Genomic DNA, 26904 nt, shown 5'->3' with positions numbered 1-26904 from the left:
TGATCCCTCCAGCTTTGTTCTTTTTTCTCAGGATTGCTTTTGCTATTTGGGGTCATTTGTTGTTCCGTATAAATTTTAGGATTCTTTATTCTATTTCTGTGAAGAATGTCATTGGGATTCTGATTGGGATTGCACTGAATCTGTAGATTGCTTTGGGTAATATGGACATTTTAACTATGTTTCTTCTTCAAATCCATGTGCATGGAATATCTTTCCATTTCTTTATGACATCTATTTCTTTCAGTAATGTCTTATATTTTTTAGTGTAAAGGCCTTTCATCTCCTTGGTTAAAAGTATTCCTAGATATTTTATTATTTTTGTTGTGATTATAAATTCGATTGTATTCTTGAGTTCTCTTTCTACTAGTTCATTATTAGAGTACAGAAATGCAATTGATTTTTGTAAGTTGATTTTGTACCCTGCAACTTTGCTGTAGTTGTTGATTATCTAATAATTTTCTGATGGATTCCTTAGGGTTTTCTATATATAGAATCATGTCATCTGCAAACAGCAAGAGTTTTGCTTCTTCCTTTCCAATTTGAATGCATTTTATTTCCTTTTCTTGCCTAATTGCTCTGGACAAAACCTTCAGTACTATGTTGAATAAGAGTGGCTTGAGTGGGGACACTTGTCTTGTTCCTGTTCTCAGAGGGATGGCTTCAGTTTTTCCCCATTGAGTATGATGTTAGCTGTGGGTTTGCCATATATGGCCTTTATTATGTTCAGTTACTTTCCTTCTATACCCATTTTATTGAGAGTTTTTATCATAAATGGATGTCGGAGCTTGTCAAGTGCTTTCTCTGCATCTATTAAGATGATCATGTGATTTTTATTCCTCATTTTGTTAATGTGGTGTATCACATTAATTGATTTGTGGATGTTGAACCATCCCTGTTTCCCTGGTATGAATCCCACTTGATCATGGTGCATGATCCTTTTAATGTGTTGCTATATTCAGTTTGCCAATATTTTGTTGACATTTTTGCATCTATGTTCAACAGTGATATGGGCCTGTAATTTTCCTTCTTTGCATTGTCCTTGTCTGGTCTGGGGATTAGGGTGATGTTGGTCTCATAGAATGAGTTAGGAAGCATTCTGTCTTCTTCAATTTCTTGGAATAGTTTGAGAAGGATAGGTATTAAATCTTCTTTGAATATTTGGTAGAATTCTCCAAAGAAGCCATTTGGCCTTGGCCTTTTGTTTTTTGGGAGATTTTTGATTACTGTTTCAATCTTTTTACTTGTGATTGGTCTATTCACATTCTCTGTTTCTTCTTGATTCAGCTTTGGGAGGTTGTATAAGTCTAAAAATTCATCCATTTCTTCTAGGTTATCCAATTTTTTGGCATATAGTTTTTCACAGTATTCTCTTATAATCCTTTGTATTTCTGTGGTATCCGTTGTAATTTCTCTTTCATTTCTGATTTTATTTATTTGAGACTTCTCTCTTTTTTTCTTAGTGAGTCTGACTAAGGGTTTGTTGATTTTGTTTATCTTTTCAAAGAACCAGTTCTTAGTTTCATCCACATTTTCTGTTGTCTTTTTAATCTCTATTTCATTTATTTCTGCTCTTATTTACTTTGATTATTTCCTTCATTCTACTGATTTGGGGCTTTGTTTGTTTTTCTTTTTCTACTTTCTTTAAGTGTAATGGTAGATTGTTTATTTGATATTTTTCTTATTTCTTTAGGTAGGCCTGTATTGCTGTAAACTTCCCTCTTAGTTCCACGTTTGCTGTATCCCATAATTTTGGTATGTCATATTTTCCTTGTCATTTATATTCAGATATATTTTTATTTCTCCTTTGATTTCTTCCTTGCCACAATAGTAGTTCAGTAGCATTTTGTTTAATCTGCACATATTTATGACTTTTCCAGTTTTCTTCTTGTAGTTGATTTCTAGTTTCATACTGCTGTGCCCAGAAAAGATGCTTGATATTATTTCAATTTCTAAAATTTATTGAGACTTGTTTTGTTGCCTAATATGTGATCTATCCTGGAGAATGTTCCCTGTGCATTCAAAAACAATGTGTATTCCTCAGTTTTGGGATGAATGTTCTGTATATATCATTTAAGACTATCAGGTCTAATGTGTCATTTAAGGCTAGTGTTTCCTTATTGATCATCTGTCTGTATGATCTATCCTTTGACATAAGTGGTGTGTTAAAGTTCCCTACTATTATTGTATTACTGTCAATTTCTCCCTTTATGTCTGTTAATATTTGCTTTATATATTTAGGTGCTTCTTTCTTGGGCACATAGATATTTACAAGTGTTATATCCTCTTGTTGGATTGTTCCCTTTGTCATTACGTATAGCCCTTCTTTGGCTCTTATTACAGTTTGGTTTTAAAGACTTTTTTTTTGGTCTGATATAAGTATTGCTACCCCAGCTTTCTTTTCTTTGCCATTTTCATGGAGGATGTTTTTCCACCCCTTAATTTCTAGTTTGTGAGTGTATTTAGGTCTGAAGTGTGTCCCTTGTGTGCAGCATATATATGGGTCTTGTTTTCTTCAGCCATTCAATCTTTTGTTTGGAGCATTTAGTCTATTTACATTTAAAGTACAGTTATGTACTTATTGCAATTTTGTTACTTTTTTCTGGATGTTTTTGTAATTTTTCTATGTTCCTTTCTTCTCTTCTCTCTTCCCTTGTGATTTGATGGCTTTTAGTGTTATGTTTAGGTTCCTTTCTTTTTACTTTTTGTGTATTTATTATAGATTTTTCATTCGTGGTCATATATAATAACCTATGTAGATTGCAATCTATATTAAATAGATCATCTCTTAAGTTCAATCTCTTACTAAAAGCCCTACACTTTTGCTCTCTCCTATACCCATTTTATGTTTTTTGTTTCAGATTTTACTTCTTTTAATTTTTGTGTATCCATTAATCTCTTATCATAGGTATATATGACTTTAATACTTTTGTCTTTTGACTTTCATACTAGCTTTATAGGTCTTTGATCCACTACCATGACTACATCTTTGCCTTTACTGGTGATTTTTTCTTTGATAATTTTCTTATTCCTCTTTGTGGTCTTTCTTTTTCCAATTAAATAAGTCCCTCTAGCATTTCTTGTAAGGCTTGTTTAGTGGTGATGAACTCCTCTAGTTCTTGCTTGTCTGGAAAACTTTTTCTCTCCTTCCATTCTGATATAATAACCTTATTAGGTAGTGAATTCTTGGTTGTAAGTTTTTCTTTTCTTCATTTTAAATATATCATACCACTTCCTTCTGGACTTTTCCAGCTGAAAAGTCAGCTGATAGTCTTATGGAGTTTCCTTTGTATGTAACTTATTGCTTTTCTCTTGGGGCTTTTAGGATTCTTGCTTTATCTTTAATTCTTGACATTTTAATTATAATGTGTCTTGGCCTTTTTGTGTTCATCATGTTTGGTGCTCTCTGTCCTTCCTGTACCTGGATGTCTGTTTCCTTCTCCAGGTTAGGAAGTTTTCAGCTATTATTTCTTCAAATAAGTTCTCTGCCCGTTTGTCTCTTTTCTCCTTCTGGGACACCTATAATGTGAATGTTAGTAAGCTTGATATTGTCCCACAGGTGCCTTAGACTGTCCTCATTCTTTTTAATTTCTTTTTCTTTTCAGCTTGAGTGATTTCCTCTACTCTTTCATCCAGATCACTGATCTGTTCTGCATCATCTACTCTGTAGTTGATTCCTTCTCATGAATTTTTCATTTCCATTACTGTATTCTTCAGCTTCAATTGATTCTTTTTTATACCTTCTAGTTCTTTTGAAGTTCTCACTGTGTTCATCTATTCTTCTGCCCAGTTCAGTGAGCATGCTTATGACTATTAGTTCATACTCTTTTTCAGGCAGATTGTTTATCTCTGTTTCATTTAATTCTTTTTTCTGATGATTTGTCCTGTTCTTTTACTTGGAGCATATTCCTTTGTCTCCTCATTTTGCTTACTTCTCTGTGGTTATTTCTGTGTAGTAGCTAGATCAGCTATGTCTCCTGATCTTGGAAATGTGGCCTTATATAGGAGATGTCTTATGGGGCCCAGGAGTGTGCTCCCCTCTTGTCACCTATGCCAAGTGCTCCAGCATCATCCCTTGTGTGAGCTGTTTGTTCCCTTCTGTTGTGGTTGGATTCCTACTACTGCAGGCACACAGGTAGACTGTGCTGGCCCCAAGGACAGCTGGTTGTGGGACCTGGCTGTGTGAGGCTGCTAGGGGCATGTTATTGGGTGGAGAAATCCCCTGGCATAGCTGGCTATGAGGTCTAGGAGAACTCAACTACTGCAGTTTTGCTAGTAAGCGAGTCAGGTCCCCAGTGTGGTTTCTAGGCCTGGAGGCACACAACTGCTGCAGGCCCCCAGTGTGGTTAGCTGCATGGCCCTGCAGTGCTTGGCTGTCCTGGATGCATTGGCAGGCTTCCAGTGAGGCTAGTTGCATGGTGCATGGCTGTTGCCAGCTCACTTTCGGGTGAGACAGGCCTCAGGCAAGAACTGGCTATGCAGCTCTGCAATAGGTACACAGCTACTTCAGGAGCACTGATGGGCAGGGCAGACCACAGACATGGCAGCATGCAACCATTTCAGGCATTGGTAGGTGGAGTGGATACCCCCTGTGTGGCTATTTGCCAGGAGCAAGTCTACTGCAGTCTCACAGCTGGGCTGGGACTGGTCCCTAGAGTGGGCTATCTGCTGCCTGGCTGCACTTGATTGCCTCAGGTCCTCTAGTGGGTGGGGCCTGCTCTAGTGGGCTGAAGGAACAATTCCAATGGTACTTTCTAGCATCTGTGTCAGCATGACTGAGCTAGGTCATGATAATGGCTACCACCAGTTTCATCCCTGGGGGGTGGGCCTAGCCACCTCCTGCCTCTCCTGGGATGTACTCTGGGCTTAGTAAGTGAGTCTCTTTTACCAATGGACTATGTGTTTTTCTCAATCTCGTGTTTTTGTGCTGGTTTCCAGGTCAAGTGAGTCTGTGCATGGGTCTCTTAAAAGCAGGCTTTTCTTTCCCTGAAGTTCTAGCTTTCTTGGGCATATTCCCCATTGGTTTTCAAAGCCAGGTATTATGGGATCTTGTTTCTCTTGTGCTAGATCTAAGGGCTAGGGTACCTAATGTGGAGCTTGAATCCCCCGCTTCTCCAGGAAAAGTGGGAAAAGCTCCATACCTTTGAGATCGCTCCCGACTGTGAAGCACCACGACTAGGGTGTAGTACTTTCCTCAGCAGGGCTGTATCTCGGCCTCTTCCACCCCCGTCTGTGTTGTCTCTTGTCATGGAGGTTCTTTTATCCAGTTTCCAGATCTCTCTCAGAGGAAACTGTTCCACAGGTAGTTGTTGGTATGGTTCCTTTTTTTCAAAGCTGTTCTAATAGGTGTGTTGTGATAGCCCATTGTGGTCTTCATCTGCATTGGCCTAATGGTGGTGGCTAGAGATGTTGAACATTGTTTCACATGCTTATTTGAAATCTGTCTATCATCTTTGGTGAAATGTCTCTTATTATCTTTTGCTATGTTCTAATTGGATTTTTTTTAATGTTGAGTGTTATATATGTTAGGTATGAGGGCTTTGTCAGATACGCAGTTTGAAAATATTTTCTCTTGGTCTTTAGCTTGTCTTTTCATCCTCTTAATAGGGTCTTTCTCAGAGCAAAGTTTTTAAATTTTGATGAAGTCCAATTTATTTTTTCTCTTATGTAGCATGCATTTGCTGTCATCTGTAAGAACTCTTCACCAAACCCTGGGTCCTAAAGAATTTTTTCCTACATCCTAAAATTTTATAGTTTCTCATTTTACATTTCAATTGTGACCCATTTGTGTTAAACTTTGTATGATGGGTACGGTTATAGTTTGAGGTTCACTTTTTTAGGCTATGGATAGCCAATTGCTCCAGCATCATTTATTTAAAAAAACTGTGATTTCTCCATTGAATTGCTTTTGTGCACCTTTGTCATATTTTAGGTGGCTGTTCTTGTTTGGGGCTATTGGGTTCTCTGTTCTGTTCCATTGATCAGTGTATCAGTCTCTCCGCCAGTACCTCACAGGCTTGATTACTGTAGCTTCAGGTAGAGTGATTTCTCCCACTTCATTCTTCTTTTCCAAACTGTTTTAGCTATTCTACTTTCTTTGTATTTCCGTGTGAAATATAAAATAATATTGTCTATATTTATAAAGAAAAATCTTTCTGTTAGTTTGATAGGAATTGCATTAAAACTATATATCAGTTTGGGGAGATTTGACATCTTTACTATGTTGAATCTTCCAAATCATTACCACAAAATATCTTTCCATCTGTTTAGATCTTTAACACTTTATAGATTTATAAATTGCTTTGCCTTCCACTTGGACAATATAGGGGATTTAGAACAATTTTCCCCATATTAGCTTATGTGATTTTGAGGATATACACGGTAATTCCATCTTTCTAATTCCAAAAGGAAATATAATAATTTCATATAGCTAATGAGTGATGGTATAAACCCACAAAACCACCTCTTTCTTGGATTCTCATTCCTTTGATCATTGCGTACTTTTCAACTAGAATCACTTTACTTTGACCTTACACACAATATTTAGATTGTCATTTTGTATCGGTTATTTTTCCATTAAATTTCACGTTTTTGACTTTAAATAGTCTTATTTCACACTGTTCTTGGAAGACATTTTTGCTATGCATGGAAATCTAGGTTGGCAGGGTTTTTTTTCCAGTAGTTTATGTCCTTCCATCATGTCCCTGACTTTCAATTGTGTATCAGGTCTGGGTGGAGACCATTTTTAGCTTTGTTTAGAGCTTCCTGATCTTACAGGAACAAAGCCTACACTGGATGATTAACAAAACACATCACCCTGAGATCCTAGAATTTAGCTGCAGTCAGAGACTGATGGGGTTTTGGCTTGTCACATTAAGGAGTAAGTGAGAGTGTAGAATGTAGAGGATAAATAGTAAAGCGGGTATCTGGTGACCAAATTAAGGGATTGTGCTAGAAACTGGCTGGGTGCTCATCAATCCCATTATCTTTTCCAGGATGCTCTGGAGGACAGCATGTCCCAGCTTCCCTTACATTTGGGAACCATGTGAATGAGTTGTGGAAAATGGAATTTGGCCAGAAGTGGGAAATTGTGACTTCTTTATGTTTTCTCGTTTCTGCTGCATCCTGGGGATGCCTCTTTGCACTTAATGCTTTCACATCTCGCAACCCCCAGAATGTATTGCTCTCTTCTTGTGGACTGCAGGTTTAGGTAATGGGTTGACAGTGATTTTATGAGAACAAGACCCAGTACCCTGAGTTGCTGGACATCAGACTAGGCTGTCTCATGATCATTCATTTCTGCCTGAGCCTGCCTGCCCTGAGGGCTGAAGGAGTGGAAGGAGAGGGGTGAAGTCCTGGTTCCTATGAATTAGAGATGAATAATGACATGTCATCTTAAATAACAAACTAGAAACCATATCAACTCCACTATCCACTCAGGCCTGCCCACCAAGTAGGTAGTTTTGTCTCATTTATCCACTGGAATTGAAAGAGTGCCTTCCCAGATATGTTGGAGCATTAAAATGTCTTGGAGGGCTTGTTTAAGCACAGATGTTGGGCCCCACCCCAGAGTATCTGATTCAGTAGGTCTTAGTAAATAAATGAAAAACAATATGATATATTGGAGTACATGGGGAAGCCATTTGGGATAAAACAATTTGGCCTGACCTTGTTTTTCCAAAAGGGCTTGATGTGGTCTGTTGAACATGCATTATACATCTGCGTTAAATATTTATGTGTCGCAAAGACAAGAATGGTGCCCTTAAAGATAGGGATGTAGTTTCCCCCCATATCAGGATTTCTTTAAGGATAAGCATCTCTCTCTAAACTAAGGATTAATTACTGACCTGCTGTGCTCACCTTGTGACCACTCACCTCGTGACCACCACGCTGCTGTGTTCACTGACCTGTGCCAGCAAAGCAATCTCTTGACTATTGTCAAAGGGACATTCCTATCATATGAGATGTATGCTCTTTGTTCCAAGATGATATATAATCACTCTGTACACCCCCACTTCTTTGGTGCCCTTCCTTCCTTGGAAAAAGAAAGCCCTGGGCTAGTCCTCAGATGTGGCTCATAATAAACTCACTCCAATTTTGATTTATAGATTGATTATGGATTATTTGCATCAACAGTCTGAAGGGGGCCTGAGAACTTGTATTTGTAACAAATTCCCAAGTAGTGCTGATGTGATCTGCAGGTTGGAAACCACTGATTAGGGGAACATTTAAAATCACTATATTAAAGAATTATCTTAATTTTTCATTGTAAATCCTGGCTCAGAGAGGTGAAGTGCTGACACAAGCAGACACAGGAAAGCCAGGGCATGGGTTACAAGTTAGAGGCCTTTGAGGCCAAGGCGTTGCCTAAGGGCCACTGAAACGTGTGAGTCTCCTTTAGGAGGAAGGGAAGCCACGCCTCGCGTCCTCCTTGGAACTGTAGGACCTTGTCTCACAGAGAACAGGAAGTGCCATCTCCTGTTCACCACAATGCAGTCAGAAACTACATTACCCAGAAGGCAGTGCCTCGAATGTCGGCGGCGGGTGCTGGGCCCCGGACGGAAAGCAGAGAGGGGCGTTTCCTGCGGCAGCGAGGGCGGGACTTCCGGCGTCGTATCTTAAGACGTCGTTTGGTTGTGACTGGTGTGTCCTTACTGGCCCTCCTGGCTGGATCCCTGCGGAGCGGCTGCCTCCAGAGGGTCTCGGTGCCCGAGCAGAGGGCAGTGAGGAGAACAGGCCCCACCCCCACGCTTTTGTCTGAGCCCTGGCCCCCCAGTGACGCTTGTCCGCGAGCGCGCCCCCGGGCCTCGGCGCCTGCCCTGTCCCCCAGCCCCTGGAGGCGGCGCCCTGGTTCCGCGTGCCTGTTAGCCGTCGTGGACTGAGGGCCCAGGTCGCCCGGCCCAGGGCTGGCGTGAGGGACGGGCTGAGCCCGGCGGACTGGCCTTTGTCGCCGCCTCTCGCCGCCTGCTTGGCCCATGGCAGCGCCGGCGCGGGTGAGTGGGGTCCCGCAGGCCGGCGCGCGGGCATGAGGGCATCCCGGGACTCGGCCTCTCCCGCTTACGCTCTTGCGTCTGAGGTGCTGGGGGAATGGGGTGGGGGAGCGGCAGGTCTGATGGCGTCCAGCCCGGGGTTCTGAATGCGGGCCGCGGGTGATCAGAGGCGCCCACTTCTGGCGCCAGCCTTGAGCTTGTCGCTTCGCTGCGCCTGGCCTGCGTTCCCTCGGGCATAAAGCTGAAATAGACACAGTTCTCTCTCAGTTCAGGGAACCCGAGAGGGTATGCATGTGACCGTCAGTGCTCAGCACGACCCAGAGCATCACTCTGGATACGGTTCTGAGAGGGCCTCCCCTGCTCCTGCTCCTACCTTAGGCTCACTCCAGGGGAGTCTGGCCCCCAGGCCTCGCCCAGCTGGAGGCTGGGGGCTGGTGAGAGCCTCGAGAGCAGAGGTGAGGTGGGAGCACGGCTTTTGGAATTGCTGCTCCTCCAATAGGAGTAGAAGGGCCCTGACCAGGCTGGAAGACACGGTGGTCACTGGCTGTAAGTTTGCAGGTGCCATCTGTGCGTTACAGCTGAAGCTGGCTTGCCGCTTATGGCAGCGAATCCATTTTCCTGTTTAACACGCTTCCTTATACTTGCAAAGGGAATCCATTACAACATTCATTGATGACGGTGTACAGGCGGGTTACGTCCTTGGGACGTGAACACACAACAGACTGTAAGTTACTCCCCAGCACTCAGCCTGTTTACTCTCGTCAGAGCTCTGATCACCTTCCGGACTTGTCTCAGGTGTTCGTTTTTCCTCGCCTGGCTTGCCCCCGACTTCATTCCAGCCTCATTCCAGTGTCCCCTCAGGTCGTCCCCAGTTCCCTCAGTCTGCAGTCGCGTCACTGTCTCTTGTTGTTTTCGGAGCCCTGGGGGCCATATGACTTACCTCGCTCATTTACTTAGTTTCTTGCCCAGGATCTTTCCCCGACCTCAGAGCGTGAGCTCCTTTGCTCTATTCCCCAGACGTAGAGGAGCGCTGGGCCTGTACCAGGTGCTCAGTAAGTGGCTGATGAATGAAAGATTCTACCCTCCCGGGTTCCGGTCATACTTAGATTTAAATCTAAACCCCCCACGATGTCTGGACCAGAGGGATGTGGGTTCAAATCTTGCCCCTTCTCATTAGACAGGTAACTGGATGACTTTGAGCCTTCATTTGCTGATTGCAAATGAGAGGATGGCATCTACCTCATGGGCTGTGGGACAGTTAATGAAATTCGCAGATGCGCCGAGCACAGACGTGTGCTGGGTACTGCAGTGTTTGCTTTATGAACATTTTCTCTTTAATCCCCACAACAACCTGGTGCAGTGGGAACTATTATTGTATTGACATGGAAACTGAGGCTCAAATTAGCTGGTGTTGGTGCAGAAGGCTGGGTTTAAACCCTGGGAGTCTGGCTCCAGACCTAGAGACTTCTGGTTGCTTGAACACAGTGTAAAGCCCTCAGGTGCAGGCAGTGTGGACACGCGAGGCTCTGCTGCTGCTATTGTCATTATTTGAGTTATTATCCCCCGCCCGCCGCTCTTCTAACGTCCCAGAGCACTTACTGCCTGCTCCTCACAGTCCACCCGAGATTATTGTTGTTTTGGGTCACTCTCCAATGGCTTCCCGTAGAAGAGGCTTTTCTGTCCCACACCTTTGTATTCTGTCAAAGGCACAGAGCTAGGGTCTCAGGATTACTCAGCGATTCAGGCCTTGTGTCATTCTGGACTTTTGCCAGTAACCGAGCAATAGGCTCTAATCTCATCTAATAGCCATACAGCCATGCCCCCACCTCTGTTTGACTTTCCAGGCATTGGTATCATTTGAAGATGTGGCCGTGACCTTCACTGTGGAGGAATGGAGACATCTGGACCTGGCCCAGAGGACCTTATACCAGGAGGTGATGCTGGAGACTTGTGGGCTCCTGGTCTCTCTGGGTAAGGCCTCATCTCTCTCCCGTGTGGTACCCACGGCCTCTTTCAGTCCACCCTCTCTCTCCAAGCACGGCTGGTTGAGAAGGCCTCAGGAACCCAGCTTCCCTTCTCCCCGCAGCCTCAGCATGTTCTGATCTAACCTCCTCTTGATTAGTTTCCCTGTATCTGCCCCAGGGATTGGTGTATAAGAAACAGAGCTGTCAACGCTTTTACCAAGCGTGCAGCACGAGCTGGCCTCAGTCTGATGTCCTTATTCCAGATCCCGTTAAGAGTGATTGCTTCAGGTTGGTTGGGCCGATGTCCTCACCGTCGCCTTAGTAGGACCTGTGGGCAAGGGGAGGTGTTCCGAGAAGGGGGTGAATCAGACAGGCAGGAACATGTTTGACTGGTGCTGTTCATATCTTTCTAAGCAACACAGTCACAGCTGAGGGGCTTCTTTGGCCCCTGGTTCCTGCACAGTTGTCCCTGTCTCCTAAGGCCTGGGCCTTGCAGCTCTGCTGCTGTGGGAGGTAATTGTAGAGGGTGCACAGGCACTCATCAAATGGCAGTGATGGCCTCTGAGAAAGCTGTTCCTTTGTCCCTTCTCTTTCCTGCCTCCTGACTGCTGTTCAGAGAGTCTGGCTTAGTGCTGAGTCCTTAGTGCTCCCATGGCTGTTGGCTAACTTTCCTGTCAGCAGACAGAACAGCCAAAGGACTCACAGCCTTGAGCAGGCAGCATGAGCTTGCTGGGACTTGATATGATTATTTTGATTTTATCGTATTTTTATAGTAACCTTTCACTTCACCCAAGTGAACTAACACTTGTAAAGTACTTAGAATAGAACTAAGAACACAGCAAGTACCATACATATATTATATATAAAAACGTAATAAATCCCACATGTTCTCCCACCTACACCTTCAATAGCCAGTCTACCCAGAAATTGGTCTGAGTACAAATTGAATGGAGGCCCAGAGTCTCCCTTTTCCCAGATGGTTCCCTCTGACAGGGCTCTTCCAGCCTTGTGTCCACATAGTCCCTCCCGGGAGGTCAGTCATCTAAAGTGTGAATATAATGCTATTTTATGACAGTTGTGATAAGTTATTGGAAAGAGACGGGGGGAATAGTATTCCAGTGGAGGGAACACCAGGAGTGAAGTCCCTGAGGGGGCGGGAGCTGAGTTCCTCAACAGAGACGAAGGAAGGTCTGATTCACCTTATCCGCTGTCCTATCACCAAGCCCGTGCCAGGTACATAGCAGACATCAGGGAACATTTGCTGCGTGACAACTGGTTGCATTCTGGTTGAAGTTTCCAGGGATCCTGGTGCCTCAGTGATTGACTTCTCTCCAGAGTTTTTCTGTCTTCAAGCCTTCACGTTTGGCAGAACACACTGGCTGCATATACCAGAAAATCACCTCATACTGGTTTGTCCCTGAAAAGAATGTATTACTCCACCTAAGGAGAAGGCCTGAGGTGGTGCTGGCTCCCGCCTTGGTAGATGCCAGCCCAGTTCTCTCTGTTTGTGTGCTTTCTCTCCTGGCCCCAGCCTTGGACCAGTCTCTCCTTGGTCATCAGGCCAGCATCCTCAAAGTGACCGCAAGGTGATGCAGCAGCAAGTAGGGCAGCAGGTGCCCACGTTCAGCCCTGTCTTCCCAGCCTGGGTTAGGCCCTCTCTGCAGAATGGGTAGCAGTCTTTGGTCATGGCCCACCTCAGACAGCTATCAGTAGATGCCGTTCACTAGTTGATTTAGTCTGGTGTTTTAGCCATTTTTAGGCACCAGAATCACCTGGGGAGCTTTAAAAACTACCAGTGTTCAGTCCTTATGCCCCGAGATTTGGTTTAATTTGTTCTGTGACTGGAACCAGACACCTCCAGGCAGTTCTGATGCACAGGGAGGTTGAATCCTACTGACTTAATTAGGGAACACCTGGAAGGAGAAGTCCCCTTTTTGGGGTTTCATGGTGGTGTGTTAAAAGTGTATACTCCTGTATACTTGGGACTTTTCCTTTTGTCTTTACCTGTAAACCCAGGCCCGATTTATTTCTCTATGCACAGGGCATCCTGTTCCCAAACCAGAGCTGATCTCCCTTCTGGAGCATGGGCAAGAACTGTGGCCAGGGAAGAAAGTCCTCTTCAAAAGCACCTATACAGGTAGGTGGCTGGGAGTCTGGCAGGTGGTGTCATGGCAGGTGCATGTCATGGCAGCTGGCAGACTACCAGGAGGTCACCGTGTCTGAAATTCCATGGGCAGCTTCTTTTTGTGGCCTTCCTGGGGTCTTGGGTGGTCATGGAGCACCTTGAACTGTGTTTCTCGTCTTCCCACCCCCATCACACTCTTTGCCTTTCCTAGGGTTGAAATGTGGTATATTAGGTAAGAGACAGGCTCTAAATGCTTGGCCACTCACCAGCCTCATGACCCTGGGGAAGTTGCAAGATCTCTCTGTGCCTTTGGTATACAAGTTAGGCTGAGTTGATGCTACCTGCTGCAAAAGATAAACTCCAAAATTGGTGGGTCAACAGATTAAGAGTTTTTTCTCATTCATGCCATGGTTTAATGTGGGTCATCAGGGGAACTCCGTACCACATATTTATTCAGGGATCCAGGTGCCTTCTGTTGTCAATACCTGGCTTTCAGGTTGCCCCGGCCAACCATCATCCAGCTGGCTAAGACGAATAGGAGAGAAGGGGAGTAGTCATAACCACTTGCACACGCACATCACTTCTGTTGGCATTCCATCGATCAGAACTGGGCATTAGACATTAGGGCTCTGTATCAAATTGGGAAATGTGGTTTAGATTTGTGCCCAAGGAGAAGAGGCCGTGGGTATGATGAACATATACTCAGTCTGCTAAACCTAGCTACATTGAAAAGGGTAGTAATAATAGTTTCTGCATCATTGAATTGTTTGGGAATATAATTAGATAACACGAATCTGCTTGTTAGCACATGGCCTGGCCCAAAGTAAGTGGCTGAACATAAGTTACCTGTTAGTAATAATCACGTATTATTAGTCATAATGAATAATGGTATCTCAAACTTACTTCCAGATTCAGAAAAGACAGTCCTTTCTTTTTCTGCAGATTACTGTCTCCAGCTATACTTTGCATCCTACCCTTTTCCACCTTCTCCATCCAATCATTTATTTATCTATATATCCATGCATGCATCCTTCCATTTGTGAATCAGATATTCAGAAGTAGTCCCTAACCTTCTTGTCTTCCTGTCTTGTAAAACCTCAAGGGGATATTTACCTTTGTCAGCCCCACGTCTGGGCTGCTAAGGGCCACTGGAGCCATCAAGTATATGGATAGGCACCAATGCAGGTTCGTGATCTTCCCCTCCCCTGTTCCTTCAGGCTGTTCGGACAGCTCGTGAGTGTCTTTGGTTAACCCTTCCTCAGTCCCTCAGAGTCTGTCTCACACCTTCACCCCTCTCTACAATTCCACATCTTCACTTGAATGTTTCAAAGGCACCTCACACCCATCATGCCTAAAAAAGACTTCATGATCTTGCCTGCTCCTCCTGTCTCCCCATTTTCAATTAATGGTCCTGCCATTCAGTAAGTCAAGAAAAGCAAAAACAAACTTGGACAACCTCTCAACACCTCCATCTTCCTCATACCGAATATCCAGCCATCCCTGAATCTTGATCATATTTCATCATACATGTTTCCTGAATCCATTGCCTTCACCAGTTCCATTAGTTCCAGCATTAATACCCTAGTCCTGGCTACCATCATGTCTTGCCTGCATGATTCTAACAAATTCCTAACTGGTCTCCCCAGATCTACTCTGCGCCTCTGGTTAGCTCTGTCTTATGTCCACTTCCCCACCCACTCATGTCTTGTTCCAAATTTCACCACCTCCCTAGCCACTGATGATCTCAGCATATGACCTACTTCCTGTTGAAAGTGAAGGCTGTGCACTTGGTTTTCTTGCACTTAGCCCTTACTGACTCATCCCTGCAGCTTCCTTCTCGCTTCTGCAGAGGAGTTCTCATCCCTGGCCATGGCCGATTCCCCCAGCAGAGTCTAGATCACACCTCACCTGCTTTCTCAGGTGTATTCGTTTTCTATTGCTGTGTGGCAATATTACCACAAACACAGTAGCTTAAAATATCAGTCACTTAGTGTCTCTCATCTGTGGAGCAGAAGTCCAGGCACAACTTGGCTGGGTCAACTGCAAAGCTGCAATCGTAGGCAGCTGACAACATGTCGGCTTACTTCTTCAAATCAAGTAATGGTGTGAGAGACTCCAGCAAGAGGGACGCTACACATATACTTTCTCTCTTACATTTCATCATCTTTGCCATATTCTCTTCTTTAGAATCAAATCGAGGTCCAGGCACAGGGGATCATAAAAGGGTGTGAACACCATGAGGCAGGGATTATGGGAAACCCTAACATAAGTCAGTTCACTGCGTCAGGGGACATGCTTCTTATTTCCTACCTCTTCTATATCTTCATCTTCTCTCTATTCGACATAAAAAAACCTGTGAAGTTCCTGACATGTGGGGGAAACATAGACCAAAAAATGTTCTTAGCTCCTCAATAGTATCTAAATGTTGTTGACTCGGAACAGCCAAGCTTCTTGGAGGAGTTTTCTCATTCTTAGAAGAGACATCTACACAGGACTCCTCTTTACTATTTTGACTGTTTTCTTTAATTTTTGTACTGAGGTATAATTTATACATAGTGAAGGTACAAATTTTAAAGGTTCATCTTTATGAAATTTTACATATATAAACCAGAGTATTCACCTCACAGGTCAAGAAATACAGTATTTCCAGCACCTCACAGGCTTCTTGTGCTCCTTCCTTGTTAATATCCCCTTCTACAAAAGGACCCTATCACTATAGATGAGTTTTGAAGGCTTATAAATAAACCCCACAATACATAATACTGTCCTGTCTTCTTTTGATAATCATGACTCTGAGATTCCTTCATGTGGTTGCATATATTTGGAGTTAGTTTCTTACTGTGCAATATCTCAATGAATGCATACATACTATACCCATCTTCCTGTTGATGGGCATTTGGCTTGGTCTCCATTTTCCAGACATTACAAAGAATGTTCTCAATGCTATGAATGCTATGGATATTCTCAATCATATTTTTTCTTGGCTATAAGCACACATTTCTGTTGGGAATATACAAATGAGCGGACTGGCTGGGTCATGGTATAGGTATATGATTAGCTTTAATAGAAAAACAATCAGTTTCAAAGTGACTACACCATTTCAGATTCCCACTGGTCATGTGTGAGAGTCCTTACTGCTCCACATACTGGTGAGCAGGAGGTATCTTCCCCATTACTCTTGGAGGCCCAGTAGTGGTATTTCTCAGCACCACAGTACTGGAAATGTTCTTATTCAGGTTACTGTTGACATTCTCATTGGCAAATGCAACTGTAATAATTATAATAGATAGTGGTCTACCATTTACTGAACATTTGCCATGCACCGTGCTGATTGATTTAGATACTTTTTCTCATCTAACTTGGTTATGGACTGAATGTGTCCTCCCAAAATTCATATGTTGAAGCCCTAACTCCCCATGTGATGATATTAGGAGATGGGGCCTTTGGGAGATGACTGGGTTTAGATGAGGTCATGAGAGTGGAGCCCCCATGATGGGATTAGCATCCTTATAAGAAGACAAAGAGAGACCGTAGCCTTTCCTAGGTGTGGTCTGTGGTGCTGGGGATTGTGGAGGGGAGAGGGAGAGCTCTCTGATGTCTCTTCTTTTGGGGCACTAGTCCTATCAGATCAGGGCTCCAACCTTATGACTTCATTTAACCTTAATTACTTCTGTGAAGGCCCTATCTCCAAATACACATCAGAGGTTAGGGCTTCAACACATGAATTTGGGGTAACACAAACATTCAGTTCATAACAAAATTTGTTTTTTGGGTAAATATAAGGCTATTCAGATATTCTGTTTTTTCTTGTGTCAGTTTTGGTAATTTGAGTCTTTTAAGGAATTGTCCACTTCATCTAATTATCCTATCTGTTACTTTTAAAGATTATTTCATCTTAAAAAAAAAAAGATTGTTTCATCTTAAAATGGTAAATTTTATATTATGTATATTTTACCGCTAAAAATAAATTTAAGATATGTACATATCATTTTTGCCATTAAAAACTGACATTCTCAAAAAATTTGCAAAACTGTTTCATTGTACTCATGTGAGTATATTTTACTTTTTTATTTAGATGATTATAAAAAGTATACCATAGTTTATATTGTCTTATGGGATTTGAACTTTTTGTTCAACAGTATATCACTAAGCTTCATGATGCATATAGCTGTAGTTTACTCATTCTTTTCTTCTGTAGCTGTTTGCATGAGTGTAACACTTTGTATTTATGCACTCTCATGGGCATTTCTTGTTTCCAGGTTTTTTTACCCACAAACAGTGCTGCCATGAAAATTCACATACATGTGTCCTCATGCACATGTGTAGGAATTTCTCTTAGTTCTATTCCTAGGACTGAAATTTTTGAATTACAAGGTAAACAAAAGGAGACCTTCACTAGAGGATGCTCTGTTGTTTTCTAAAATGGTTAGTTATGCCCATTTACACTTCACCTGCATTGTATGAAAGATTCCTTGGATCCACAGCCTCTCCAACACTTGATATTGTCAGGTTCTTAAGTTTTTTCAGTCAGGTGAGTATAAAGTGGAATTTAATTGTGGTCTTAATTTGCCCTTTCCTCATATCCAAGAAGGTTGAGTACCTCTTCATATGTTGATTGGCCAGTATACATCTTCTGTGAAATGTAAGTTCATAGTAATATGTTCAGTTTTCATTTTGGGTGTGGAGTGTTGAAGTTTCCAGCTGTAATTGTGGTTATGTGTATTTTTCTTTTCAAATCAGTTTTTGGTGTATATATTTTGAGCCTCTGATATTTGGTGCCTACAGACTTAGGATTGTTATGTCTTCCTGATGGGTTGATCCTTCTATCATTATATAATATATCTCTCCTTTGTTTCATTTTCTTTGCCCTGTAGTCTATGTTATCTGATATTAATATAGCTACCTTTGTTTGTCTTTTTAAAAATTTTATGTAGTTTAGTCAAATTGACTAGTCTTTTATAATTAATGCTTTTGTATCTTGTTTATGAAATCTCTCTCATTCCCAAGGTCTCAAAGATATTCATTTTTACTATTTACTAAACATTTTTAATGTTTAGCTTCTAACTGTTAAGTCTTAATCAATCTGGAGAGAATTTTTTGTGTGGTGTGAGGTAGGAATACAATTTCCTTTTACCCCATATGGCAGATGTTTTTACTAGACCCATTTATTGAATAGTCCCTTCTTTCCCACTGGTGTCTCTGCTACTTCGTCATATATCAAAGTTTCGTATATACATTCTGAGCTCTCAGTTCTGTTTTCTTCCTATTACATTTTGATAGTATATCTTATATCTGTGCCTACATCACACCACCTTGATGTATATAATTTCATCATAATCCTAATTCCTCAAAGGGCAAGTCCCCCTGCTTTACCCTTCTTCTTCAGAGATATCCTGATCTCTTTGTGCTTTTCTGTAAATTCCACAATCAGCTTGTCAATATCCATGAAAAACCCTATTGGGATTTTATCTGAAGTTGTATTGAATTTATAGATGAATTTGAAGAGAAGTGACAACTTATATTATTAATCTTTCTTTTCATATAGATCTTCATTAATGTGCTATTTTATAATTTCTTCATCTAGATGTTACTATTTTGTGTCTGTTCACCTAGTCTTTACTCAGACATAGTAGTAGACTCAACATGTGCATCCAGTTGCTTCTCACCTTCCTGTACTTTCACACAGTTCAGAATCCTGAGATTTTGTTTCTCCTCTGTCCCTGCCTGCCTCTCCATCTTCATCTCCACCATCCTCTCATCCTCTTCACTTTGCCTTCTCTCAAGACTCTCAACCTTTGTACTTCCTGTCACCTGCTGCAATCTCTCTCCTAATTCCTCTGTCAGGGAGTTCCTACTCTCCTTTGGAAATAAGCTCACATAGCCTTTCAGGTGGTCCTCGCTGACCTCATTCTGTCTCGCAGCTGGGCCAACTTAGGTGCACCCTCCCTGTGCTGTCACAGCACCATGAGATGTTAGAGCACAGACATTACATACAGTGTAATCATTACTCTGCTCACCAGCCCCCATCCTGGAGTGAGGAGGAGTCTCCACTCCAGATTCTCTGTCCTCTGCCCCAGCTTTTCCTCCTGGGTTACCTTTTAAAGATATCTAGAGTCCATGGATTAGTAAAGGAAGAAATTGTGAACCTGGGTTTAAGAGATGTAAAAATGCCATGGGCATTAGAGGCATTACTTTCATCTTCATTCTGCCACCAAAGTGGTAATTTTGTTTGTTCTCTGTTGATGTCACTGACACCTTTTTTGTATTGGATTTCCTCAGGTGAAAGAAGAAAACATGAGACCACAGAGCTTACTGCTGCTTCCCACCTGGCCTTCACCGAGGAAGCTCCTTTCAAGGAACAAGTGACACAGGCAGCCCCAAGAGATTCCAGATTGGGGCAAGCAAGAGATCAGGAAAAGCTGTCAGAAATGCAGGAAGGGAACTTAAGGCCAGGAACAGACCCTGACGAGGAGACATGCCCTAGGAAGTTGAACCATAAACATGATTTGGAAACAGATGATAGTCTGTGTTTAAGGGTTTTACAGGAGCGAGTCACTACACGAGATGCTCTGCATGAACATGATTCCCAGGGACCAAGAAAAGACCCTGTGATTGATACAAGGAATAACCTCTACAAATGCAAGGAGTGTGGAAAAGGGTTTAGCAAGAATTGGGCCCTTGTTCGGCATCAACAGATTCATGCTGGAGTGAAGCCCTATGAATGCAGTGAATGTGGGAAAGCCTGTCGTTATATGGCAGACTTCATTCGACATATGAGGTTTCATACTGGGGAAAAACCATACAAGTGTATCGAGTGTGGAAAAGCCTTCAAACGTAGGTCTCACCTCACAGAGCACCAGCGTATTCACACTGGAGATAAACCCTACGAGTGCAAAGAATGTGGTAAGGCTTTCACCCACCGCTCCTCTTTTATCCAGCATAATATGACCCACACTAGAGAAAAGCCCTTTTTGTGCAAAGAATGTGGGAAAGCTTTTTACTACAGCTCTTCCTTCGCCCAACACATGAGGATTCACACTGGAAAGAAACTCTACGAGTGCAGTGAATGTGGAAAGGCCTTTACTCACCGCTCCACTTTTATCCAGCATAATATGACCCACACGGGAGAAAAGCCCTTTTTGTGCAAAGAATGTGGAAAAGCTTTTTGCCTCAACTCATCCTTCACTCAACACATGAGGATTCACACTGGAGAGAAACCCTATGACTGCAACGAGTGTGGCAAGGCCTTTACTCACCGCTCCACTTTTATCCGGCATAAGAGGACCCATACTGGAGAGAAGCCCTTTGAGTGCAAAGAATGTGGGAAAGCCTTTTGTGACAGCTCCTCCTTAATTCAACACATGAGGATTCACACTGGTGAGAGGCCCTATGAGTGCAGTGAATGTGGAAAGGCCTTTACACACCACTCTGTTTTTATCCGACATAACAGGACCCATAGTGGAGAAAAACCCTTGGAGTGTAAAGAATGTGCAAAAGCCTTTTACTATAGCTCTTCCTTTACTCGACACATGAGGATTCACACTGGAGAAAAACCCTATGTATGCAGAGAATGTGGAAAGGCCTTTACCCAACCTGCAAATTTTGTTCGGCATAATAGGATCCACACTGGAGAAAAACCCTATGAGTGCAAAGAATGTGAGAAGGCTTTTTGTGACAACTTTGCCTTAACTCAACACATGAGAACTCACACTGGAGAGAAACCCTTTGAATGCAGTGAATGTGGAAAGGCCTTCAGCCACAGTTCATCTTTCACTCACCATCGAAAGATTCATACCAGAGTTTAAAAGATGTAGGAAGAGCTTTTGCAAGTGTGTTCACTTCAATTTTAGTGCACTCATACTGGTGAAATACCTTTCCTTTTGAATATAACTATTCAGGAAAATCTTTTGGCCAGAGAAATATCTTACTCAGTATCTGATAATTCATACTGAAGAGAACCATGGTAATTGCTATCCATATGAAAGCTTTCTGAGGAAGGTCATCTGAAGGGTCATTAGAAATTGACCTGCCTAAAGCCTTATGCTATATCTGAAAATTATCCACAAGAGAGACCCAGGGGTTATCATGCATTTAGGAAGAATTTCAGCAACAGTTCTGCCCATGTTTATACTACAAATTCATCTCGAGTATTTTAAAAGAACAAGGAGAGGTAGAAGAGGAAATGTATAAGAGAAAAGAAAAAGAAATGCGTTTATGGCTTCTTTTTAGTTTCCCTGCCAAGCTTGTAACAATTTGTCATTGGGGGGAGTGGTGTTGCGGATACAAGAGATAAAAAGGCCTCATCCCCTTTATGTGTTTTTTATACATCCATAGTCAGGTGGGTTGGACCATTCAGGGCAGCTCTGCCAACATTTATTAAAAGTATTCTTTACTCCAAAACATTGTCCTGTCCACCCTTGAGGAGCATAAGTCTGTGAGAAATATAAAGGCCTGAGTCATGGAATACTTCTTACAGATACACACACACACGCCTATATAGGTGCAGTCAATTCTTGTTATGGTGGTTAGATTCTATAAATTCACCACAAACACTGAATTAGTGAATGCTGGACCATTGCTCCTAGGGGAAATACAGGTTTCATTTCCTTTGAGCCTCTGTTCACATTTTCCTCAACCAATCAATACATAACCTTTATGGAATGCTTTTTCTCTGTTTAAAGACACCTTATTTAATATATGTTTCTTATAAATATATGCAGTATTTCATTATAATAAAAATATTTCAATTACATCATCTTTGTATAATGTGTTCTGTCATTACTGTACTGCTTTAACTTTCACTCAGTCATACACACATGTAAACAATAGATGCAGTGCTCCTACAATAAACACAGGAAATGCTATACAGTACAGTCATGCAAAGAAAGTCCTAGAAAAACATTAAATATTAACTCAAATGAATTAAAAATCAACATTAACTAAAACTCTAATTTTGATAGAGTTGCAGGATGTGTGATGGGGCAGTGCACTGTGTGGATAAACCTCTTGACCTTGGCTTGCCCCAAGAAAACCAAGGGAGAGGTTGAAGGAACTTACTCTGTAGAAGCGGAAGACATTGACGAGGGTGGCATGTCAACATCTAGCCATTCTACCTCAGGACTGACTCTTGCCACTTGTTGATGGCATCAGCAATTTTCTCTCCTGAACCGGCTTGAAAAGTTGTATCAGCCTTGTCTGCTTGGCTTTTTGCGTCAAATCTCTAATTGTCTCACCATAAGGAGTGAACACAAGTAGAGGTTAGGTTCTTAATTTAAGACTGCATTCAAGCATAGAATCACATTCTTTCATGTCATTGAAAATTTTCCCAAGGCAGAATTTCATTCTGCTATTTTGGCTGCTATGCGAGGGACAATTCTTGGAGTCTTAGACTGGTTTTCATCACCATCCTCATCATCACTGAGCTGATGCCTTACTTTGCTGTCTTTGTTAGTGGGTTCTACTGCCTTCTCTGCCAAAATTTTTTCCACATCTTTCATCACGTCATTGAAGCCTTTTCCACTAACTCACCCTGTGATGTGCATGATATGTATGACACTGTCCTTTATATTTTCTGTAACACCTTCAAGGCCTTTGAAATTTTTTAGGCAGTCTGGCCATTTTTCCAACCGTTATTGATAGTCTGCTTGATGCTATCCCAGGCTGTGCCAACACAGTAACAGTGCGTATAGTGACTGATTTCCAGTAGTCCATCATGGTGTCCTTGTTGGTGTTGAGAGCTTTGCTATAAAGCTCCTTTGTGTTGTGCACATGAAAGATTTTATTATGCCCTAGTTGAAACGTTGGAAGACAGATACAGTCTAGGTTGGGGTGGGCATTTTCAAGTTCTTCATGGCAATAAACTGAAACATCATCCAAAGTTAATAAAACTGTGGAGGCAGAAGTTTTGCCCTGGAGATAGCATTCAACTTCTTGGATAAGCAGAATATTTCTGACATCACTCAGACTTTTTCATTCCACCTACTGTGGACTGACACATGGTTCAGGTTTTTCCTTTAATTTCCTGTGGATTTGGGGCTCTGTACGTCACTAGGGACTTGCACTTAAAGTTACCCTTGGCATTGATACACAATAGCACGGTTGCATCATATTTGAAAAATTTAAAGTTGGGGAGCTTTGGAGGCCGTTTGCATCGTATGGGTTCATTTGCCAACAGCCTTGTAAAGCAAGCCAGTCTCATCAGCGTTGAACCCTGCTCTTCCACATAACACGTTTCCTGTATAACACTTAAAGGCATTTAAAAAATTATTCCACAGCCCCCTGATCTGCAGAACCTGACTTGCCTGCAAGTTGAACATTTGTCATGTTGTACTGCCTTTTGAAATGTATAAATCAGCTAGCGCTAGCTGATCAGGGTTTCAACATTTTCCTGACCTGGGTAATGTGATCGTAAATTTTGACTTTTACCATTACAACAATGGTGTCTCCTGTGCTTTTTCATCAGTCTTCATTTCATGAATCCACAACTTTAGCCATTTTTCCATCTTTTTCATAGCTGCATAACACACTATAAATGTTTTAACACTTTCTGGAATGGCCTTATGTACCAGTGAATTTCCCCTGTCTACTTTTGAATATGCCATATTGTTGATTTATTAACATTGAACTCACACCCAATAGCAGTATAATTCATGACTGAATGATGCCTATCTAGCACATGAATTTTTTTCTAAGACACATCACAGCCTTTCACTTATGAACACTAGACAACACCTTACCACTAGGCTTGGAGGCCAATTTCAGCAGCAAAATCACCACTGAAAAAAATGCAAAAAATGTGGCATTAAATAGTTCATGAGAAGGACACTTTATAGTATGAGAGTTGAAACTGGAAGGCAGAGTGACACTTTGTTTGACCTCAGCTGGTAACATGCATGTTGGGTGACTAATTTTTTACCATTCTGCATGTGTCTGCAAATGACTGTGAAAATACTACAGGTATTGATTTTGGGGTTACAAATATATTTTAGAGAGTAGGTGAATTTGCAAATAACGAGGATTGCTTATTAAAGATATATATAGTGTGTATATATAGTATATATGTGTATGTATACATACATATATATATGTATGTATGTAGCATAGTATAGTTTTCTAGTCATTGGGAATGCATTGCCTCTTGGAGACCGTGTCTTCCCTCAGGATGGCCATCTGTGCTATGGCTGTGGCTGTACCTGTAGCTGATCCTGGTGGCTAAGAGCCTAGACTCTGGTGATGGATTGGGATTTCAGACCAACCACTGTTTATAACCATGTAACAGTAAACACAAGGCCATGTCACTTAGCCCTGGGCCTCAGTATTCTTGTCTGTAGGAGGTGGAAGGTGGACATTAAAATTTAAAGCACAAGAATGGGAACCAGCGGTAAGCTAGGTGATATTCAGACCTAGGCAACATGCAGACGCCCTAGCTAGGTTCAAAGGTGAGGAATAGCAGTCCAGGAAAACAGAACTGCATATCCAAGACCCTGAGGTTGGTAAGAGCTTAGTCTGTTGGAGGAACCAGGTCAAGGCCAGTGTGGCTTGACAGGGAGAATAGAAATTGATAATTGATGGGGTAGGGTAGCAGGGCCAGATGCACAGGTAAGGCACCATAGAAATCTGGATTTAATTCTAATTGTTCTGTGAAACCATAGGATCATTTCAGCAGAAACACAAAAGATTTTCTCCTGTTTTTAAAAAAAATTTTACAGTTGAGTGTTTTACATTTTGGTTAGAATTTTTCAACCTTCTAAAGCTGAGATCATTAATTTGAGATCTTTTTTCTTTGCTAATAAAGGTTTTTAGTGCTATACATTTCACCCAAAATACTGGTTGAGTAGCATTCTATAAATTTTGACATTATGTTTTAATTTTCATTTAGTTCTAGTAATTTTTAATTTCCCCTTTGATGTCTTCTTTGGTCTGTACAATTTAACATAATTTGATTGTGGTTTGAGTACATACTTTGTATGACTTAAAAAGAATCCTTTTTTGTTTATTGAGATTTGTTTTATGACCCAGAACGTGTACTATCTCGATAAATGTTCCATTTACCTGAAAATAATGTGTATTCTGCTCTTGTTGAGTGTTTTGTAAATGTCAAGTTGGTCAAGTTGGTCAAGAGTGTTGTTCATGACTTCTATGTTCTGATTTTCTACTTGTTCTATTAATTATGTAATGGTTTTTAAAACTCCTACTATAAAGGTACATTTGTCTGTTATTTCTTGCATATCATTTTTTCATGCATTTTTAAAACTCTTTTATTAGGTACATAAATGTCTTTGCCTGTAGTCAACTCTCTGATGTTAATATAGCCCCTCTGGTGCTCTTTAGCTTATTGTTACAATGGTTTATCTCTTTTTGCCCTTTGACTTTTAAACTATTTGTGCCTTTATAGTTGAAGCAGTTTTCTTATAGGCAGCATATTATGGGTCTTACTTTTTATCTACTCTGAAAATCTCTGCCTTTTAATTAGAACATTTAAACCATTTACAGATAATTTGATTATCCATACTGTTGGGTTTCAACTAACTATCTTGCAACTGGTTTTCTCTTTATTCCATCTGTTCTTTATTTTATTTTCCCTCATTTTCTGCTTTTGGATTATTTTTTATGATTCTACTTTATCTCCTTTAATTGATTTATTAGCTTTTTTGAGTTTAGTGATTGATTTAGAGTTTATAGTACACATCAGAGACTGACAAACTTTTTCTCTAATGGGCCAAATAATAAATATTTTAGGCCAAGAGGAAAAGTCAAGGATATTAAATCAGTACATATATAACAATTGAGAAAACAAATTTCCACACATTTTTAATTCTTAAAAGTCAAAATAAAATAATAATTGACCATATTTTTTTTGCAATATAGGTATATCAATGCAATGAAAAGAATTATTTGGGGGGGAGCTAACATTTCACTTAACTGGAGATGAAAGTTAGTGTTTTTATCAAAATACATTACAAAGGTTCATCTGTTAATGCTCATCTGTGATGAGATTTTACCCATACCACTTAAAAAAAAAGTACAATGAATTTTAATGAAATTCAATATAGCACCCATAAAATGTTACTATTTCATCTTTTAAACTTTCTTGACACACATTGATATACTATCAAATACTGACACAATCCATGAGCATTTTTATCACTTGAGTGGCATTTATAGAATTCCATTAGATTCTCTTTTTGACATTTGCCTTTTTTGCATGTAATTACATGCAGATTAATCACTTCCAATTGTGGTGATTTCCTGTCTGGAAATTCCTCAGTGGCACAGTTAAATGGGTTTTTAAATAAGGAAATTTCTCTTTCACTTGCATCAAGGTCTGAAACCCATGCTGTAGTTGTATTTGGAGCCTGGGAACCGTATCAAATGCAAATGTGTGAAGTGAAGCTCTCTCGTTATAACTAAAGCTGCTTGATATTGTGATTGCAAAAAGGTTAGTTTTTGATGAAAAGAATTTTCTGTGGTTTAACTTTTGTCTGTAAGTGCTTATTTGCCTTGTAATTTTAGCTTGAAGTCATTAGGAAACATCAAGTCTGAAGCAAAAGCTAATTTCCAAATGTGTTCAATAATAGCAATTGAAAGTTTTTCTCATTCAAAAAAATTGTATTCTTGTCACTGAGTTTAAAAAATCACAATAAACTGCCACTACTATGTGATTGAACTGCTGTATGAGGGAGCAATTCAAGATATTCAGTTCCTATTTCTGCCAAAATTCATGGAACTGATAATAGTTAAGTCTATGTGAATGAATAAACCAGTGACATTACTAGCTCACTCACACATGATAGACTCAATTATTTTCCACAAAGTACCTACTGTGATA

General features: G+C 41.2%; 1 protein-coding gene across 1 annotated transcript; it reads left to right on the top strand.

Moving 5' to 3' along the window:
• The first annotated feature begins 8583 nt into the window (after positions 1 to 8583).
• Positions 8584 to 21828, top strand: ZNF599 (zinc finger protein 599). Its single transcript, XM_014838189.3, has 4 exons — positions 8584 to 8990; positions 10832 to 10958; positions 12993 to 13088; positions 19356 to 21828. The coding sequence occupies exons 1-4, from the start codon at positions 8973 to 8975 to the stop codon at positions 20879 to 20881; spliced, it is 1767 nt and encodes a 588-aa protein (XP_014693675.2). The 5' UTR covers positions 8584 to 8972; the 3' UTR covers positions 20882 to 21828.
• Positions 21829 to 26904: the final 5076 nt, after the last annotated feature.

Source organism: Equus asinus, chromosome 26 (assembly GCF_041296235.1).
Source record: "Equus asinus isolate D_3611 breed Donkey chromosome 26, EquAss-T2T_v2, whole genome shotgun sequence".
Classification (NCBI taxonomy): Eukaryota; Metazoa; Chordata; class Mammalia; order Perissodactyla; family Equidae; genus Equus; species Equus asinus.
This window is presented reverse-complemented; position numbering and strand designations above follow the sequence as displayed.